The sequence below is a fragment of the Phyllobates terribilis genome, unplaced genomic scaffold (assembly GCF_046119375.1).
Source record: "Phyllobates terribilis strain yellow unplaced genomic scaffold, ASM4611937v1 Scaffold_12__6_contigs__length_324123572, whole genome shotgun sequence".
NCBI lineage: Eukaryota > Metazoa > Chordata > Amphibia > Anura > Dendrobatidae > Phyllobates > Phyllobates terribilis.
In genome coordinates this window covers 256,008,501-256,030,611 of record NW_027362772.1, presented here as the reverse complement: position 1 = coordinate 256,030,611, position 22,111 = coordinate 256,008,501, and the positions used below count along the sequence as shown (strand labels likewise).

At 43.4% G+C, this 22,111-nt stretch overlaps 1 protein-coding gene across 2 annotated transcripts in view; it reads left to right on the top strand.

The window, feature by feature from the left end:
• CFAP74 (cilia and flagella associated protein 74) overlaps nucleotides 1-22,111 on the top strand; it is a 157,095-nt gene that overhangs the window by 79,454 nt on the left and 55,530 nt on the right. For both annotated transcript variants that reach the window (XM_073656878.1, XM_073656877.1), the window contains exon 23: nucleotides 12,118-12,205. In XM_073656878.1, the coding sequence (XP_073512979.1) occupies nucleotides 12,118-12,205 (88 nt within the window). The remainder of the gene's footprint in view (nucleotides 1-12,117; nucleotides 12,206-22,111) is intronic.

The following is a 22,111-nucleotide window of genomic DNA, read 5'->3' as shown; positions in this document are numbered from 1 at the left end:
CGGGGGTTGCGTGCAGGTACCGGGAGACTAAGTCACAGATGTTTGGAGGAGACAGGTTGTGGATGGCTCTGTATGTCATGGTTATGGTTTTGAACTGGAGTCTCTCAGCAGTGGGGAGCCAGTGAAGGGATTGACAGAGAGGAGAGGCCGGGGAATAGCGAGGGGACAGGTGGATTAGTCGGGCAGCAGAGTTTAGGATAGATTGGAGGGGTGCGAGAGTGTTAGAAGGAAGGCCACAGAGCAGGAGGTTGCAGTAGTCAAGGCGGGAGATGATGAGGGTATGTGACACGCCCCCTGGGCCGTGGGGTACTCGGTGCCGGGCCGGTCGGTGCAGGGGATGTCACAGTGGCAGTGACTCGGTCCGTGACCCAGGGCGGTCAATAAAGGGGTTTTAAAGAAAAGGATTATAGTTTTTATGTTTAATGTTTGTGACGCCACCTGTGGTATGCGGCTAAAGGGAGCCGCCGCTGCGGAGCAGGTCCTCTGGAGCTGTTGTTAATGCAGCAGAGTTGGTTTAGCTCTCCACAGGTAGAGCTTAGCTCCAGGGAAGTGTAGATGTTGTATAAGGTAGATGATGCTGGGCAGTGTAGTGCAGGGGGGTGATGGCACAGCAATAATTCACAGAGACAGTCTTCAGGGTTTACACAGTACTCTCTTTGGTCCTGGTTACAACTGCCAGCTTATAACCTCCCACGTCGTGCTGCGTTCACCGGGCAGGGGTTCAGCAATCCCTCTGGTAATTCCAGAGTGCCTGACAGGACCCCGTTCTAGATGTCTTTCTCAGCCGTCTTCCTGCGCTGCCTCTCACCCTTCCTGCCCTGCGCCTCGCAAACAGAGTCCCAAGCCGGTATCCTCGGATCTTTCTGGGCATCCTACAGTTCCCTGGATCCTATGTGGTTACCTTTTTGGCGACTTGAGTGCGGATGCGGCAACTACTCCCTGAAAGAGTAGAAGCCTCCGGTTTCTAGTTGAACATTGTAATTCTCACTAGTTAGGGGCCGGTCCCCTTCTGCGGCTCAATCCCTCCACCGCCTGGTAGATTCAGGCGTACTGGTGGCCTCCAACATTGCCCATACCCCTGGGATCCCTTCTTCACTCCTGGAGCCTTCCCTCTGCTCCCGTTCCTTCCTCCTCTCCTTCTCCTGGGCCTCTTTCACTCAGGCCCGCGCTTCTCTGAGCAGAGCTCCTGCAGAGCTCCTGCTCCCAACTCTTCCTCTGACTCAATCTCCTCAGACCCAGACTCCCTCTAGAATGTTCCACCCTCTCTTTTATATCGCTTCTTACTGAGCTCCCCTGAACTACTTCCTCCACCCACACCCACTACATTGTTCCCCCTACTTTGGTTCCACCCACTCCAGCCAGGGACAGGGCTCAGCTGAGGAGCAGCGCATTTTGCCCCTCCTGCCGGTCTGGAGTAGTGTAATGTTGGATGCAGGTGTTAGGGTCCCGGGCAGCACTCTGTCCTTACCTGAGAGTGAGATACCACAACTCTGGGTGAGATGCAGTACCTCTGTGGCGACTAAACCCGCAGGGGCGCCACATATGCACTAGTGTTTTTGCAGATTCTTGATTAAGGAATGTGCGGATCCGGGAAATATTTTTGAGTTGGAGTCGGCAGGAAGTTGAAAGGGCTTGGATATGTCGTTTAAAGGAGAGATCAGAGTCAATGGTTACCCCAAGGCAGCGAGCTTGTGGGACTGGGGTGAGTGGGCAGCAATTGACTTTGATGGATAGGTTTGTTGGGGGTTTGAGTGAGATGGTGGAAAGATGACGAATTCAGTTTTGTCCATGTTAAGTTTTAAAAATCTAGCACAGAAGAAGGATGAGATAGCGGACAGACATTGTGGAATTCTGGATAGTAAGGAGGTGAAATTCGGTCCAGAGAGGTCATCAGCATAGAGGTGATATTGCAAGCCGTGGGACTCTATGAGCTGTCCCAAACATATTCAAGGCGTCAGTTAGTAAAGAGTAAGTGCAAAGATTCACTTATCTCCATTTCTTGGATTCAGATTCATTCATAGACTTACTCTTAGGCCACGTTCACACGTTCAGTATTTGGTCAGTATTTTACATCAGTATTTATAAGCTAAAACTAGGAGTGGGTGATAAATACAGAAGTTGTGACGTGTTTCTATTATACTTTTCCTCTGATTGTTCCACTCCTGATTTTGGCTTGTAAATACTGATGTAAACACTTACCAAATACTGAACGTATGAACGTGGCCTTAGACACATACAGGTGCATCTTACTAAATTAGAATATCATCAAAAAGTTAATTTATTTCAGTTCTTCAATACAAAAAGTGAAACTCCTATATTATATAGTCATTAGAACAGAGTGATCTATTGCAAGTGTTTATTTCTATTAATGTTGATGATTATGGCTTACAGCCAATGAAAACACGAAAGTCATTATCTCAGTAAATTACAATAATTAACAAAAAACACCTGCAAAGGCTTCCTAAGCGTTTAAAAAGGTCCCTTAGTCTGTTTCAGTAGGCTCCACAATCATGGGGAAGACTGCTGACTTGACAGATGTCCAGAAGGCAGTCATTGACACACTCCACAAGGTCCCAGAGCTCCAATTTTCATTTGGAAATCAAGGTTCCAGAGTCTGGAGGAACAGTGAAGAGGCCACAATCCAAGCTGCTTGAGGTCTAGTGTGAAGTTTCCACAATCAGTGATGGTTTGGGGAGCCATGTCATCTGCTGGTGTAGGTCCACTGTGTTTTATCAAGACCAAAGTCAGCGCAGCCGTCTACCAGGACATTTTAGAGCACTTCATGCTTCCCTCTGCCGACAAGCTTTTTGGAGATGGAAATGTCATTCTCCAGCAGAACTTGGCACCTGTCCACACTGCCAAAAGTACCAATACCTGGTTTACAAACAACAGTATCACTATGCTTGATTGGCAGCAAACTCGCCTGGCCTTAACCCCATAGAAAATCTATGGGGTATTGTCAAGAGGAAGATGAGAGACACAAGACCCAACAATGCAGACGAGCTGAAGGCTGCTATCAATGCAACCTGAGCTTCCATAACACCTCAGCAGTGCCACAGTCTGATTGCCTCCATGCGACGCCGCATTGATGCAGTAATTGATGCAAAAGAGCCACAACCAAGTATTGAGTGCATTTACTGAACATACATTTCAGTAGGCCAACATTTTGGATTTTAAAAAACATTTTTCAAGCTGCTGTTATAAAGTATTCTAATTTACTGAGATAATGACTTTTGTGTTTTCATTGGCTGTAAGCCATAATCATCAACATTAGCAGAAATAACCACTTGAAATAGATCACTCTGTTTGTAATTGTTACGCTCGTGCCCGGACTGACTGGCGTGAGCGTGGTTAGTGATCCCACTGTACCATGAACCGAGGAGTGCCTGGAGTGGCGTAACTAAGTATCAACCTGATCCGACCAAGGTCACACGGCGGCTTAGTCGACTCCGTGAACAAAGGAGGAACCGAGCAGAGGGACCAGGTGCTACTCCAGGTCAGACCCCGGTCACAGTTGTTGACCCACACCGGGGAATGCAGGAACAGGCAGGTTAGACTGGCATACAGGCAGGTGGGTATTGGCTGGCACGGCTGGTATGCAGACAGGTGGATACTGGTAAGCACGGCCGGTATGCAGACAGGTGGGTACTGGCAAGTACGGCTGGTATGCAGACAGGTGGGTATTGGCAAGTACGGCTGGTATGCAGACAGGTGGGCACTGGCAAGCACGGCTGGTATGCAGACTGGTGGACACTGGCAAGCACGACTGGTATGCAGACAGGTGGGCACTGGCAAGCACGGCTGGAGTGCAGACAGGGAGGTACTAGCAGGTTGGAGCGCAGGCTAGATAGGGTCCAATACAGACTGGGAGACAGGTACAGAGCCACAGATGCGGTAGACAAGCAGAGTAAAGCGAAACCGCCGGAGCGGAGGACAAGGCAGAGCAGAGAGGAACTGCTGGTGCGGTGAGCAAGCAGAGCGGAGCGAAAACCGCAGGTGCGGTGGGCAAGGTAGAGCAGAGCGGAACCGCCGGAGCGGTGGACAAGGCAGAGCAGAGAGGAACCGCCGGAGCGGTGGACAAGGCAGAGCAGAGCGAAACCGCAGGTGCGGTGGACGAGAAAGAGCAGAGCGAAACCGCCGGAGCGGTGAACAAGGCAGAGCCGAGAGGAACCGCTAGTGCGGTGAGCAAGACAGAGCAGAGGGAAACCGCTGTCACGGCGAGCAAGCAGAGCGGAGCGAAACCGCAGGTGCGGTAGACAAGGCAGAACAGAGAGGAACCGCCGGAGCGGTGGGCAAGACAGAGCAGAGGGAAACCGCTGACGCGGTGAGCAAGCAGAGCAGAGCGAAACCGCAGGTGCGGTGGACAAGGCAGAGCAGAGCAGGGCTGAAGGTGCAGGCAGAGAGGACAGGGCTCTGTTCACATGGAACAGACTGGAAAATGCAGGAAGATGGCTAGAACACTGGAGGTAGATACGGAGGAAAGGAAAAGGGACAAGCAGAACCAGATACATACAATGTACTTACTATGAAGTAGCGAGTGGACACAAAACTCACAAACAGAAGTATAGAGACAACGAGTAGGAGTTAGGTGCAGGTTCAGATACTGCAGGAAAAGGGAAGGTACAGACATAGAGACAAACAGGTAACAGGCTAGGATGCAGTTCAGACAGGAACTGCTACTGCAATGAGATACAAGAACGAGCCTGGGTATACAGCCCCCAGAGTTGCGGAAACAGACTAGAAGTCACAGATACAGGTAACAGGCCTGGGTATACAGCCCCCAGGGTGGCAGAAACAGACTAGATACAGGACAGGACCTGGCAATTCAGTTGCAAAGACAAACTGAGTGAAGGTGTTTCTCAGGCCCCTCCTTCTGGGTGGAGGGGGTTTAAATATCCAGTGACTCACAGCAATAGGCTGTAGACACATTAGGGGTGTGCCCACAGCAGCTATAAGAATCAGGAAGTAACCAAGCCGCCACCCTAAGCAGTCAGACAAAAGACATGCACACAGCATGAACTGGAGCAAGGTTTGCAGGCTGGACTGATGGGTAAGATTGCGGTCTTGCATGGTGGGAGGTGATGCACTATGCAAGCACGCCACCAGGGATGTTACAGTAATGACTCTATATAATATATGAGTTTCACTTTTTGTATTGAAGAACTGAAATAAATTAACTTTTTGATGATATTCTAATGCATCTGTAGATGTTGATGCTCCCTCTAACAACATCTACAGATAGTTGATAAATTTATGTTTATAGGAGTCTGACCGCTGAGACACCAATTGATCACAAGAACAGTAGTTCTGTGTACACTGTTAAAGAGATTTTGTAGTTTTGGTGCAGTCTATTTGGCAAGAAGCAAACAAAAAAACCCCTGTGCTTTCCTCACCCTCCCTGGATCCATTGCTGAGACTCCCCCGCCGCTCCCACTGTCTGTTAGGCTAGGTGCAGACGAGCATATTTTTTGTCTTTTGAGAAAATCTCAATTATGCAGATCAAACTGTGATCAGAGTGTGATCGTAGTGGGATTCGATTCTTTCAGATGAGTAGAAGATAGAGAATTTTTCTCCATCTTCTCTATTCTGCCACTGCGCAGATATCGCACATCCGAGTGCCGTCTGATGGTTTCCACACACTCATTGATTTGCATGGCCGAATACGATCCGAATATCGGATCAAACTAGGTTATGCTGAGATTTTTTTTTTCCGGATATATCCAAGGAAATTATCAGACATGTGCACGGCTCCATACACTAACATTGGCCCAAGTGCAATCTGATGTTCTGTCAGATCGAAAATACGCTCATCTGCGCCTGGACTTACTTTCTGCAGCGCTGATGTCACATCAACAGTGCTGCAGTAAGTTACTGAACGCCTCGGCTCTTGCCATCTACTCGGGGGAAAAAGCTGTTGAGCTCACTGATTGGTTGCAGACAAGTTGGCGTGACGTCAGCGCTGCAGACTATAACATACACCGGGAGCAGTGGCGGAGACTCAGCGCTGGACCTGTGGAGAGTGAGTAAAGCATAGTTTGTTTTTTATTAACAACAAATTTCTGCCAGGGATCAGGGATTTTTTGACACCCCTTTAATGGAGCAGTAGTGCACATGTGTGACCACTGCTACAATCACTTTCTTTTAAAGTTTTGATCACACGTGTGCACTGCCACTTTCAAAGACCCATAGAAGTGAAAGGAGTGATGTGTAGACATTCACACTATCACTGTCTGGATCAGTCGGACATCCACCAATCATATATTTGCCACCTAAATTGGGGATAAGTAATAATAATCTGTGCAAGAACCCCTTTAAGAAAACACATGAATATTTTTTGAACTAGCCAAGTCTTGTTCCCCCCAGTAGAATCCCTACAAGTCCATAATACAGAATGGGCACATAGAGTTATGAATCTGTAATATGACATTTTCCGAAGACCCCTACAAAACATAAACTTTTATATTTAATACCATATTGTCCAGATGTTAGGGCACAACTTTTCAGAAAGTAAGGAAAGTGAAGTCACGTATTCTATCTCTATATTTCTATGATTTATAGATCTGCAGTTTCCTTACTCTGCAGTTCTTAATGCCAATTTGGAAAGAAAACAAGATGGGCACACCGGGGACCGATGTTCACTTTAACAATCTTGACGCTGACGTGATATACAGACTCAGTAGACTACTTAGTTTCTTTGGCCGTGCGGGTCTCTCCATGTCTTTGCTCCTATATTTAAGGACCCATTGGACCTATTGTGGTCCTGATTGTGGTAGAGCAGGGACTCCATTGATTAATGCAGGACCCCGTGACAGATCTACAGCTTGCTTGTTTCCTTTTGCTAACTGCTCATCTAAAAAATGCTGGATACTGAGAAAATAGAAAGTTTATAGCTTCGTACAAGAAATCGAGTTGGCAAAATAAGCACTTGGTTCCCATCCTATTGAATTATCGGAGTATATCTAAGCAGGTCTATATTAATTTATTAAGCAACTTGTCTTTTTCAGTGTATTCCCAATGACCAGCTTGTTGATAAGTAGAGAAAATAATGACATATAGAAATATATGATTGTTTATCGCAAGTATTTGACTTCCCAGGTTTTGAAGCAAGTTTAGACTCACTCTTCGGATCAGTATAAGCCCCTGTAGTAAGACCCCCAGAGATCAAGAAAAAAATCCCTATGCTATGAATTAAGGATAACATCTAATCTTGGTACAAAATGTTTTGAAGGGGACCCGTCATCTACAAAAAGCGCCATTTATCTGCAGATTTAGTGGCAATCCGGTAAATAGCACTTTCAACTTCAGCTTCTTTACAGATGGTGTTATGTTTGCATCAAGAATTTGTTTAAATTTCATTGAATCCATTCTTCCCTCTACCTGTGAAATGTTCCCTGTGTCACTGACTGCAGCACAACCCCAAAGCATGATTGATCCACCCCCATGCTTAATGGTTGGCGAGATGTTCTTTCCCTATAATTCTCTGCCCTTTTTTCTCCACACATACCTTTGATAATTTTGGCCAAATAGTTCTATTTTAACCTCATCGGTCCACAGGGCTTGTTTCCAAAATGTTTAGATGTCTTTTGCATACTTCTGACGCTGAATTTTATGGTTAAGACTCTGGAGAAGTTTTCTTCTGATGACTCTTCCTTGAAGGCCATATTAGTGCAGGTGTCTCTGAACAGTAGAACTATGTACCACAACTCCAGAGTCTGCTAAATCTTTCTGAAGGTCTTTTGCAGTCAAGCGGTGGTTCTGATTTGCCTCTCTAGCAATCCTACGAGCAGCTCTCACTGAACTTTTGCTTGGTTTTCCAGACCTTACCTTGACCTCCACTGTTCCTGTTAACTGCCATTTCTTAATTACGTTTCGAACTGTGGAAAGGGCAACTTGAAAACACTTTGCTTTCTTCTTATAGCCTTCTCCTGCTCTGTGGGCCTTCATCATTTTCAGCGTGCTAGGCAGCTGCTTAGAAGAACCCATGGCAGCTGTTTTTTGGCACAAGGTTAGAGGAGGCTGGGTTTTTATAAAGCTGGAAAATTTGCATCATCTGGCCTTTCCTAACGATGATAGTGAACAAGCCATAACCGTAACAGGCTAATTAAAATCAGAAACCTTGGTCAAAGTTATCTGAGCAGACAAATCTCCAAGGGTGTCCAAACTTTTGCATCCATCCATTTTCCTTTTTGTCATTTTTAAAATGTAAAAAGATAAAAAATATATATATTTTTGTTTGCATACAATACAAAGGAAATGGGTTATCTTTAACTTTAGGCCTTTTAGAGATCATTTCATCTTCAACTTGCTTAACTGTTTTCAATAACTGTCATTTGGACAAAGGGTGCCCAAACTTTTACATGCCATTGTATGTAGGGTTATTACTCCCATGTCTTGTCATCGTCCTATTATTAGAGAGTCTCGGGGTCATATTCATTGATTGTCAATGTCAAGGTGACATATGGACGGAGAGATAACTCTACAGCCCCCAAGTAGGAGAACAGCTTGTAGATGTTCTTCTGGCGTATGTGAGTTTAATTAACTTTTGGATGCAGGTTAGTGGTGTGCATCAGTACATGCAGGTGTCACAATAATTGAAGCCAAAAACATTATTCTTTAGAAATTATTGATGCAAGTTAAATGGTCTACAGAACTAAACCTGTACGTGTTTAACCAGAAAAATCTGAGTCATTTATTACTTGCACTCGGTACCAGGATGATCCGCAATGCAGTACAGTATAAGCCAGCAGCACAGTAAACAAATTACCATCAGTGTACACATGACAACACAAGGACAGCAAAGCCAGTGACCTTCTGCTAGAAGAGAATGGGAGGACGAGAGAAATGAGAGCATTCCTACAGATAAGCACATAGACAGGTTTTTCATGGCTTTTTTCCATATTCCATATTTGTGTGCAAGTTACATCTAAATCAGTGGTGAAATATAAATACACTACATACAAAGATTTTTTATGGCTGTATTGGAGTTCTTCACATTTTTTTTTCTTTTCAGAAACAAAAGAAATATCAGGAAAAAAATGCACGTTGCAAATGTAAATTCATGGCTTTTTTTAATTCAAGGTACAGTGTATAAAGGAGACCATAAATGGGATTCCCAAATTAGTGTTTATTAATTTGTTAAAAGGACATGTCACAAAACACTAATCAGTGGAGGGCTAGCTAAGGCCAGTTTTACACGTCCGGCATTCACGGTTCGAGTACAAACTGCGATGTCTGGACCAGAATTGGGTCTCTTGGTCTTAACTCACCAGCGGGATAAGCATATATGAGACGGTCAAGTTTGGTGACCTACCGCCATACATCATGGTCCATACTTGGATTGCGAGTGTTGAACATGTGAAATCTAGTAGAACCCCCCCTGGCAAGAGTGTCATGGTTCAGGTTTTCAATAGGAGAAAACTGGAAAACAGTAGCGCAAAATAGAGTCTTACCCTGATAGAGGATATGAGAACGATAGGTGGAAGGTTGTGGGGCCCCAACAACTTAGAAAGCTCAGAAAAACATCTTCTGCAGATCCAAGAATACATACAAGGGGAGAAAAACCATGGACGATAGATCTTTAACTGCTCTGCCGAAGACACCATTTGATGAAAAAGGAAATCCAGGAGGCGATGTGTGGAAAACTAGGGTTTTATTAGTCAGCGCGTTTCAAAGTTCACAGACTTCTTCATCAGGACAAAACCATCTTCCATGGTTTTTCTCTCCATGGTTCACGTTTGGACTGTCCATGAGGAGGAGGCATGCAAGGTCACCGTCTATTAAATTCAATGGTTAAGAAAACCACTAAGTGAACCAAAGCTTGCCCATTCTTAGAATCATAGACCTCCAGGGGACCCGGAAGTCAAGATAATCAATAGTGACTACAGTACTTTGTATTAGATGCAACAAAAATGGGAAAGGTTTATGTAGAAGGTGAGGCACAATCCATCATCTAAATGCAGCCCTTAATAAAATAGCATGGAAAATATGACAACCCGTTTTATGAGGTCGTTACTCTGCGGATTTTCTGCTCGGAATACCACAGTGCATGACTAAATCTTAACCACAATCTGCAATATACTTTTTTCACTGAGTGTAAGTGCCTTGTGTGTACATGCCCTATAGAAGACTTGTCACTAGGGATGGGCGGACCCATGGGAGTTCGGGTCTGGTACCTGACCCGAACTTTATTCCAAGGTTTGGTTCTGGTACCAGAGCTGTACCCGAACTTGATGGGCTGTGGATTTCAACCAGAAATCTCACTCTAGTTCCTGACTGGAGTAAGATTTCTGGCATGGAGGCGCACACCATTCATCAAACGCTTCAGATTCACGAAGAGGTGTGCACCTCCTTCCATGAATCAGAAGCCTCTGACTCCATCACACCCACCTTCCCCCCTTTCATCTTTAAAAAATTGTTGGTCCTGATAAATCAGAGCCATAGGATTGTATTGAATATAGCCACTATAATAATCGCACATTTAGCGTTCTAATTGCTGCTTTCGTTCTGCAGAAATTGAAGTTTATAATGACTTCTACTAATAAGGTCCTGGTATGACCAAGAGGCTCAGTGCATTGTTTTGCCCACTGGTTTTGCATACCTCCATCACTGGTGGTAGGCAGCGCAGGCTTGCCTGGAGTGAACACTCACTACAAATTGTCTCTTCAGAGAGGAAGAGGACTAGAACTCTAGTGCCACCTACGGGAAGTAGCAATCCTAAAAGTCAATAGTGACCCTTTAACGAGCCTTATCACATGACTTAGGATAAAAAGCCAGAACCAAAAACTCAATTTGCACACACTGTGTTTCGGGGTACTGCCCCTTGTCAGTGAAAAGTGTGAGTTCTGACACAGCTCAGGCAAGCAATTGCTGTCAATAACCAGCATGGAAGGTAGGGAATGCAAAACCAGTGAGAAGAATGGTGCATTGAGCCTCTTGGTCACACTTGGGGTGCACCGAGCACCCTAATTAGCAGGTTTGATTAAACTTCAGTTTTCTGCAGAACAAAAACACTTTGAAAAGTTACAAAAATGTTGCGACTTTTGGCATTTTCACGCCAGTTTTGGACGAAGTTGAGACGATTCAGGAACAGGGCATGGCTACATCTGCCCTTCAAAGTCTTCAAAAATTTTCTTATGCTAGATATGTTACTCCAGTCCCCGACTGCAGAAACATTTCTATGAGACGCACGCCACTGATGGGATGCGCCAAATGCATCTTATTCCTGCACGTGCCTTATTATGGCTGGCTTACAAAACACCATAATCGGGACCTTAGGATACGTTTCTTTGGCATTTTTGTAATTTTCAAGTGTGTTTTTTGGTTGTTTCCTGAGCCTTTTTTCAGCATTTTACTTTTACTGGTATTTTCCGGACGTTTTTTGAAAAGTATAAATCTACGAAGAAAACACTATTGTTGAAAAGGCTTACAAAACGTACAGATACGCCTGGGCAACTTCCCAGCGCGTCTTTTTGAGACATGCCACTGACTTTTATTGAAAACGCCTGAAGAATGGTCGTTTTTCTATTGAAATGAATAGGACCCTCTTTTGAGCGTTTTGTCAGCGTTTTTTCCGCATTCTCTGTGTTAAAGAGTCCGAAAAAGACGCAGTGTGAACATACCTCGCAAGGTGCGATTTTTTACATTTTTTTATTATTATTATTTTTATAGGCGCTATATTCCCTACCCCATTATGTGCCTAGTTTATACTATCAGTTTGGGCCAACCAACTCTGAGTTCTTTTCTAAAAATTAGCATTTGTCCTTTTTTTTTTTCATTTGATTTGATTTCTTTCTTTCCAATTACTTATGTAGAAGCAAGTAAATTAAATAGTAAAACTTGCATCTGACTCTGATAGGGATGATAATCTTATTTCCTGTCCATTTACATTTTCACTGTTTTTTACCACTTCTGAATGAATGTCAGGAAATGATGGCGGCACTTTTATATGGTATTTGTTGGCTGACTGATATTTTTATGTATAAATCTGTTTCTCATTATGTAAATGGCTTATACGGTAAATTACATATCTGTGCTCAGCTGTAATAAATCTTCATATCACTCTGATTTTCCATTATGGCTACTAGTTTTTATAAATCTGTGACCCTTCTTCTTTTCCAGGGACTCTCTTTCACAAGATGCCAGCACATACTTTGATAAAGAGACTGGAGTATTGGAGGCCCCCTTGACAATATCGGTAGTTGATCAGGTCAGTTTAATGATTGCATCGAGGCTCTCTGATCAGACTAGGCCTCATTTTTCAAGACTGTGTTGCCCATAGCCACCAATCAGATCTCAGCTTTCATTTTGTAAAGTGGTCTGGTAAGATGAAAGCTGCGCCGTGATTGGTTACTGTGGACTGTCAGTGTACAGGCACATATGCTTGTTCCCAACCGTTTCCATGGTGAACGACTATTCCAATATGTTTTCTTATGGCGTATATTATTATAATATGCCCAACGAGACACCACTAAGATTAATTGGTGTGTCTAGTGGGGAACGGAGACGGATGTGAATGTATTTCCCAGTATGATTCTGAACATGTTATACAAACAATGAGCAATGATATTTCTGAATATAAAGTGTCTCAGGGTGGCCAAAATGGGAATATAGAGCACTGTGTAGGATATAATAAGCCCTCCTGGTATTTGACAGCTTTGTATGTTGCACTCAGAGATTTTCCAAAATGTCTGAAAATCTGGTTGCAAATTGCAATTACTAAGACCTAGTACTATTGACAAAAAAATCTGCAAATGCGCAAAGAGGTACAGGTAAAGGCGACCTAATATAGTTCCCAATGGATTACAGAACCTTGATATGGCCTTATACGCAAGGCCTTAACCCCCTTCATGACCAGGCAGTTTTCCATTTTTGCTCTTTCATTTTTTACTCCTCACCTTCCGAGAGCCATAAAAAAAAATTATTTGTCATTCAACATAGCATTTTTAGGGCTTGATTTTTACTGGATGAGTTGTAGTTTTGAATAACGCCATAACACCATCCCCTTTACCATGTAATGTACTGAAAACGGGGGAAAAAAAGTGGGGTGAAATGGTAAAAAAATAAAACAAAATATCTTTATTGGTGTTGGGTTCTGTTTTTACAGCATTCATTACGCAGTAAAATGACCTGGTTATATGATTTTTTCAGGACAGTACAAGTTTGATGATCCCAAACTTATAAGGTTTTTTTTATATTTTAATGGTCAAATAATTTTAGAACTTTGTAAAAAAAAAAAAATTAGGTTTATGTCTCCATTTTCTGAAACTCGTGGAACCTTTATTTTTTTTTTTCACTTGAATGGTTTGAGGGCTTATTTTTGCGAACTGAGCATATTTTTTCTTATTGATACATTTTGGAGTACATATGACGTTTTGATTGGTTGGTTATTTATTTTTATTTTTGTGGGAAGTGCAGTGACCAAAAATCAGGAGTTCTTGTGTTTTGATTCTTTTTTTTTGTTGTTCTGTATTCAACGTATGGTTAAAATATATTCATATCAAGGTAGATCAGACTTTTATAAAGGCAGCGATACCACATTTTTAGGTTTTTTTAATTTCTTTATTTTTGAAATGAGAAAAGGTGAAGTGATTTAAACTTTTTACATTTTTCATTTTTCCTTAATTTTTGAGTCTCCCCAAGGGCCTTGAACCTGTGATCATTTGATCGCTTATACTATATACTGGAATACTTTAGCATTTCTGTATAAATTTAAATTGTGGTTCTCCTATGAAGCCCAGAGACAGACTCTGGCTTCATAGGACAACAAACATGGCGGTCATGGGTGAGTTCTGCAGACACCAGGCTGCCATGCTAACCCAGTGCCACCCAGCGACCGCGTCATAGGGAAGTCGATGAGTGCCACTGCACATTCTCACCAGCTAGTTAGCCAATTAATTGCCGCTGTCAGTGATTGACAGTGGCTAGCTAGGGCCGCTGCTGTTACGGGCAAATACTGGCTGTGTAACACAGCCGGCATCTGCCTGGTATGGTGCAGGGTCAATTCCTGAGCCCGCTTCATACACTTGTAATGATCATAAGACATCATTTTACTTGATGTGGTCATAAAGGGGTCAAAGGTTCCCTGACTGCAAATTCATTTGGTGGTGGAGACATCCAAGTATTGAGTTAATTTTTTTTCAACAAATTCACAGTACTCGAACCATGGGTGGCATAAATCCGACCAACTGCAAAGAAAACCTACTTTTGAAAGCCAGCCTGGGATAATGCATCTCTTATATCTAGCCCAAGAGGCAGGTCCCCTCCGGCTTCTCTTTTCCTCGCGCCTCGTTCTCCCTATACCAAGGATGTCAAACTCAAACACACAGAGGGCCAAAATGAAAAATTTGGACAAAGTTGCGGGTCAACCAGTATACAGTATAATGGGTCCCACATAATTCCTCCATACAGAGTAATGGGCCCCACATAGTCCTCCATACAAAATAATGGGCCCCACATGGCGCTCCATACAAAATAATGGGCCCCACATAGTCCTCCATACAGAATAATGGGCCCCACATAGTCCTCCATACAGGATAATGGGCCCCACATAGTCCTCCATACAGAATAATGGGCAGTTCTGGTGTTGCGGGCCAAATATAATCACCCTGCGGGCCAGATTTGGCCTACAGGCCTAGAGTTTGACGTGTGCCGTAGACTATACGGTCGCTCCATATATGCAAACATAGGGAGAGACCTGTCTGTCTAGCGGGGCTGTGAGAAGAGAACCTGCCTTTGATTAGTCATCCCTTGCTGCTGGGGACCTGCTTTGACTAGTCATCCAAGACCTCTCGTTCCCGGCTTCCTTTAAAAATATAGACTCTCTCTGAAATAACAAAGCATTTCAATGTAAAATATACATGGCTGTAATATTGCTTAACAAAAAGAAGTAGTATGTGAGGAAAAGTATTTGCACATTCATTCTAAGCAAGGCCTGAAAATATTGTAGATGACATAAAAATGTATTCCACAATATTGTATCATCTAATAAAAAATCTGTTTTAAGTGCCTGAAAATGGGGTGCTTATACCTTACCAATTCTTCATCATTATCTGTCACAGCATACATTATATAGCATAAAAATATTTCTACTTTTACTGTGATTTTATAGCTCATTATAATCACATTAAAATATTCTACAACTTTTCGAATACTTTTAAAAGTTTCAGCTCTGCGTTGATGGTTTATGCTTCAGCTCCTGCTGAGTTGATTAAAAATGTGATTATCACGCGGATAGCATTAAAATCACTTATAAAACGTATTATTTCATTAAGTACGTGAACAATTTCATTTTATCATTGCATTTAAAATGTAAAATTGTGAGTACTTAATGCATTGGATGCTTTGTAATGGAACATAAGGATCTTCTTCAGTAACGACATACAGACCTCGCTGTGAGCCAAGGACTCTTGTTAGACGTTCATATCAGTATAATTAAGTATAAATAGCGCTTTTTATGTATTTGTTGTAAGAGACCTTCAAAGACAAGAACTGTTTCTTGTAGAGAATTGCAGGGAGGCTAAATGTGCATTAGCATAAAAGGTTTTATTAAGTAATTGTCTGCTGAGTAATGGCTGCAAGAGGATCCCTGTGTGCCTTCCAAGAAGTGCGCAAATCATGCCGAACATTTATCCTCATGACAACTATTTTTTTATAAGATCTCATGCCAAAATTGTACAAATTTGGGCTAATTCACTTAGCAAGAATGAGGAAGAATAAATGGGGTGAGGTCAGATTTACAGTGGCTACGGGAATTTTTTTTTTCTGCTTCCCTGTGTTTGTATGCATTCGTTCATGTATATGGCATTAGCTGCTCGCCATATACACGAACCCTAAACCTGATATTACACGCACTGCTTTACAGTATTTTTTGTGACATTTATGAAGTTTTTAGTTAAAAAACGCAGCAGCAATTGTTACTTTAGGATGTGTTCACGTAGGACAGAAATCAGAAACTGCAGAGACACTTGCGGCTGCAATATCATGCAGATTTTGGTGCAGATTTGCTTGTGCGTTTGCTGCTATGGTAATTTTTCTGTGGATTCTCTGCTGGGGTAATACACAGCAAAATCTGCAAGAAATGGCGTTTAATCAGGAAGAGCCACCAGGCTCAAGAAATGATGATCCAACAAAAGTATTTTATCAAAATATATGAATTTTATTATGCAAACACAATTACGTAATTTAGTGGATAAACATACATAGAAACCACAAAGTGTATTAAAATGACGCGCATAGTGGAAGCAATCTCTCCATAGTCCTGTGAAAAATCATTAGGACTCCTGAGGGTGAGTGATTATATAGTATGGTAAACTGTGACACCACCAGGTGTCATAACAATGGTAGGTACATAATTAATACATACTTATACATCATGCACATATATGAGAAATAATGTACTCATAATATACCGGTCAATAGAGAAGCCACCCTTCAGTCACTGCCACCTGTGCGCCAGCCCCGACGCGCGTTTCGGAAAATGAGCCTTTGTCAAGGGGTATACATAAAAGAAAAAACATGTGCAGTATAAAAAGGGACCGCCAACCAATAAAATTGCCCTGTCAATAACAAGCCTCCATGCGTCTGCAGCTGAGGATATAATTGTGGCGCTAAGAAATTACCCAAGGGTGCTATGCGCCGACAGGAAATGACGTCTGGTAACCATGGTAACCAGAATGCCTGCCAGCAGAAAAGTGAATACTGATGGCGCCACCCACATTACCCAAGAATGCAGTGCGCCGGCCGGAGGTGACGCGTGCGTACCCATGGTGACCAGGACGCACACCAGCGGCGGCATCAACTGAATGACGGTGAAGTCACACAGGATAGAGATGCCGCAAGCGGGCGGGCGTACCGGGACTATGGGACACACGCGTGCGAATGGGCGAATCTGCAACCACATGGGTGGGGTAACTAGGAACAATACGATACTATAGCTATTATGACCATGGGGGTATTTTTCACACTCTGTCACCATCATCCAACTAGATTAGATCATCCCTCATGTATGTTACTCTATCTCCAATCCTATATATAGGTAATCAAAACATACGGCCACAAAGAACAACATGAGTGACATATGCAGTGGCACAAATACAAATCATATATGTATAAAGTGTCAGTACATCATATTATATCCTCTGCATAAAAAAATCACAAAAATATTAATTATTGTAGACATATATATTTATGAAGGAAAGCGGATGGATATATGGTCAATAAGTGAATGAATCCCTCCTCCATGAAACTTACAGTAAGCATAATGTTATTAGTACCCCACCCACCAAAATATTATGAATATACATGGTACAAAAGAGTCATAGCATTGTCAATTATCAATTGTACTGTTATAATAATATATCAGACAAAACAAAATAGTATTGGTTTCATCCAATCGATGGAATGATATATACTTTTCAGTCTTGGTAGATTGTCATCGGCCATGCAGACACATGAAGACAGTAGCCTAACTGAACTGGACTAAATTAGAAGGCGTACCTGATATAAAAAACACATCATAATTAAAATCAAGAAACCACAGTGGGTCACCATGTATGAATATAAATAATACGGGAAATAGGCGATCACAGAAATGGTACGAAACTTAGACTCTCATTTAATCCTTTGGGGTGGATGGTGTTCAAAGTCCAAATCCACCTGGCCTCCAATTGGGCCAGGCGTTTGGAAATCTGTCCCCCACGAATACCCATATCAATGCAATCAATTCCTCTCACTCTCAGTAAGTTGCCATTACATTGATGATGAAGTTTAAAATGGCGTGGGATGGTTTTTAAAATAGACACATCCGTCTGTTCCGATGCTTCTGTTATCCCCAATACATGTTCCCTTATCCTTATTTTAAATTGGCATGTAGTTAGACCTACATATATAAGTCCACAGGAACATGTAACATAATATACAACATTTTTAGTCAGGCAATTAATGCGTTTCTTAATTTTGTATTTCTTCTTACCACTCGAGTCATAAAATTCATCAGATCTATCAACATTAGTGCAAGCGATGCAATGTCCACATGGTGCACATCCATATTTAACTGCCATAGCATCTAGAAAGGTGGGACTAGATTCACCCACATAATGACTCCTTATAAGGTGGTCACGGAGATTCCTTGACCGCCGGAATGTAAGTGATGGTGTAGGTGAAATAAATTTAGATAATACCGGGTCACATCTCAGAACTGGCCATGCTTTCATTAATGCCCTTCTCATTGCTGGAACCTGAGTGTGAAATTTGGGTATGAATCTAGCCACATCATTATGTGTGGTATCCCGAGATTTATACAGTAGGTCCTGACGTGATGAGAATTTTGCTCTATGGTATGCTCTTTTAATCGCTCTCCTACTATATCCCCTTTTATAAAATCTCGATTTCAAGTCTTCGGCCTGTGTTTCAAAATCGGGGTCCGTGGAACAGATCCTGCGTAACTTCAGGAACTGCCCAACTGAGACCGACTGAACCATATGCTGGGGATGGGAGAAGGAAGCATGTAGAAGCATGTTGGTTGACGTGGGCTTCCTATAGATATCGGTCTGTATTACTTCCTCTCCATCTTTTTTGAGTAGGACATCTAAGAATTCTGCTTTTTTCACATCATATTGATATGTAATATGTTTATTTAGGTCATTGATATTCAAATCGTTCATGAAAGTCTTCAACTCAGAAGCTGTACCCTGCCAAATTAACAGAACGTCGTCGATGTACTGCGTCCAGGAGAGGACGCGGCACATCAACGACAGCTGATCAGACAGGAAGAGGTCCCTTTCCCACAGCCCCAGGAACAGGTTGACGTATGAGTGGGCAAAGGCTGCCCCCATCGCTGTTCCCTGGAGCTGCAGAAAAAAGGACCCCTTAAAAATAAAAAAATTATGAGTTAATGTAAATTCAAGTAATTCCACAACCAATTCTCTAATAGAAACCGGAAGGTTGGAACCATCTAGGAAAAATCTGGTGGCCAACAGCCCATCCTTATGCCTAATATTGGTATATAAAGATTCAATATCGGCTGTCACTAGCATGGTATCCGATTCAAGATACAGACCATCCATTTTGCTTAATAGATTGGTTGTATCTTTTAAAAAGGATGGTAAGGTTTCAACCAAAGGCTGAAGTTTAGAATCACTCCATCTATTTACCAACTCCAAATAGTTCCCCTCCCCCCCTTCCCTGATATAATAGCTCGTCCAGGAGGAATTAATGAATTTTTGTGTAATTTGGGTAGTAAATATAATGTAGGTATTGTGGGTTCAGTGACAATTAACGCTGAAAATAAATCACGAGTGATTACATTATTAGCTACCGCTTTATTGAGAATAGCTTGCAATTGTTGTCTGAAGGCAGACAAGGGGTTATATGTAAGTTTTCTATAACATATAGTGTTATTTAATTGGCAAAATGCCTCAGACTCGAACATTTTCTTTGGCCAAATAACGATGTTACCCACTTTGTCTGCCGGTTTCAGTACAACATCAGGCAAGCCACTCAGTTTTTTCAGCCTAAAGCGTTCCTCCCTGGTAAGATTCTCTTTGCTGACTTGACATAATATGTTCTGAAATTCATTAGTGACAATTTGCACAAACAGATCTACATTGGTGCAGCTAGAGAGGGGAGGGAACTTGCAAAATCTGCAAGAAATGGAGTTTGTTGCAGGTTTTGACTTCCCTACGAGAGCAAAGAGAGGGACATACGGTAAAACAGAAAAACCAACAACTAATCTGAAACCTAAACTGACATGTTACTGGTTTAGACAGGATGGGTAGTGTGGCACCCAGCTGTTCTTGGTACCACAGATCCTAGAGGGGTGTATTGCCGGATTTCTCCACAAGAGGCCCCCACAGCATACACACACCTCCACCTTCCACCTCAGACCACCAGAGGGAGCCGTTAGGGATATAAATAAGGAAGGTGGAGCTAGGCAGCTCAGTGATTCAGCAGTTCCTGCTCAGACACAGAAGGAGTCAGTGCAGTCGAGCCAGAGCCTAGCAGTTCCTGCAGAAAGAGTTCAGTATAGTCTGTAGAGTGAATCCAGACTAGAACTCACAGAGCTCAGGACAGAGAGCTAGGAGTGTTCCGACACTCTGAGAGCGGCGAAGAAGAGCAGCGTCCCGGCTGCAGTGTGTGTAGCCTAGTGAGGGCCCGAGCGGGGCCGAAGGCGAGTGGAAAGTGAGTAACATAGGGGGCAGAGGAACTTAACCAGCTCACCCCGAAGTATATACCGGACACCGGGTCCGAGAGTCTACGTGGATCTTCATGACCAGTAGAAAACAACCGGAACCCCTGGCGAACTACATGTCCCAGGATCACCAAAAGCTGATACGTACCAGGGTCAGTAATCACGGAGACCCCAAAGAATAGGGAGAGTGATCTCCAACAGAAGGCCCTATCACCAAGTCAGCAGGTGCAGAACAGAAACCAAGTTAGGCCTAGCTCCAGGCAGGTCAGAAACTTACTACAGAGAGGCAAGAGACAGGAGGCCCTATACCCGCTCACTGGGGAGAATCCGGACGTGCACCCCTCACCCTACAGTGCTCCGGAACGTGCCTGAATTTCCATCAGTAAAAGGTACTGAAGTGACTTTCGTGTGTGCTCCTATTCTTGCTCTGACCCGGCTGGATCCCCTCTGTCCTGCATCCCCCTCTCCATACGCTCGCTACCCTGAGGCCTAGCTCCACCTGTGGGGAGCTATACCATCGAGCTGCCTTATCACCGGCCTCAGTGGACTGTCGCAGCGCTGGTGATTCTCACCAGAAACCACAGGTGGCGTCACGAACTTCCATAAAATTAACAAACAATCCCCTTTTAAAAGCTGACCCCAGGGTACGGGCCCGGGAGCCGACCACCGTGACATCCTCAAGGCCAGGCAAAGGCCCGGGTACCGAGTCGTCCCCATCCCCCTGGGCGAGTCAGTAGTTTAGACAGGACAGGTTCAGGATGACAGGTACTGATTCAGACAGGACAGCTGGTTTAGACAGGAAAGGTTCAAAATCTCAGGTACTGGTTCAGACAGGACAGCTGGTTTAGACAGGACAGGCTCAGGATCACAGGGTGCCTTAAATACATGATGCCTCCGAGCAATAGGCTGAGTACACTTCCGGAGTGCTTGCGCTGACCGTTTTAGAAGCAGGGAGCGCACTCACCCCAAGCACATTGCCTGGAGACCTGTGCGGCTTGTGCTGACTCTCGGACCTGAGAGTTGCGGCAGGGGGAACAGCAGAGTGGTGGTGAGAATGTCGGCTTCCCTGCCGGGGTGAGGGGGAAGAACCATGCAGGCACGCCGGCACTACAATACCATTAATGTGTTTAGTGAAATATTGACAAGTCAACATTTACAGTGCTGGCCAAAAGTATTGGCACCCCTTCAATTCTGTCAGATAATACTCAGTTTCTTCCTGAAAATGATTGCAATCACAAATTCTTTGGTATTATTCTCTTCATTTAATTTGCTTGCAAGGAAAAAACACAAAAGAGAATGAAGCAAAAATCAAATCATTCATCATTTCACACAAAACTCCAAAAAAGGGCCGGACAAAAGCATTGGCACCCTCAGCCTAATACTTGGTTGCACAACCTTTAGCCAAAATAACTGCGAACAACCGCTTCCGGTAACCATCAATGAGTTTCTTACAATGCTCTGCTGGAATTGTAGACCATTCTTTTTTGGCAAACTGCTCCAGGTCCCTGATATTTGAAGGGTGCCTTCTCCAAACTGCCATTTTGAGATCTCTCCACAGGTGTTCTATGGGATTTAGGTCTGGACTCATTGCTGGCCACCTTAGAAGTCTCCAGTGCTTTCTCTCAAACCATTTTATAGTGCTTTTGGAAGTGTGTTTTGGGTCATTGTCTTGCTGGAAGACCCATGACCTCTGAGGGAGACGCAGCTTTCTCACACTGGGCCCTACATTATGCTGCAAAATTTGTTGGTAGTCTTCAGACTTCATAATGCCATGCACACGGTCAAGCAGTCCAGTGCCAGAGGCAGCAAAGCAACCCCAAAACATCAGGGAACCTCCGCCATGTTTGACTGTAGGGACCGTGTTCTTTTCTTTGAATGCCTCTTTTTTTTTTCCTGTACACTCTATGTTGATGCTTTTTCCCATCC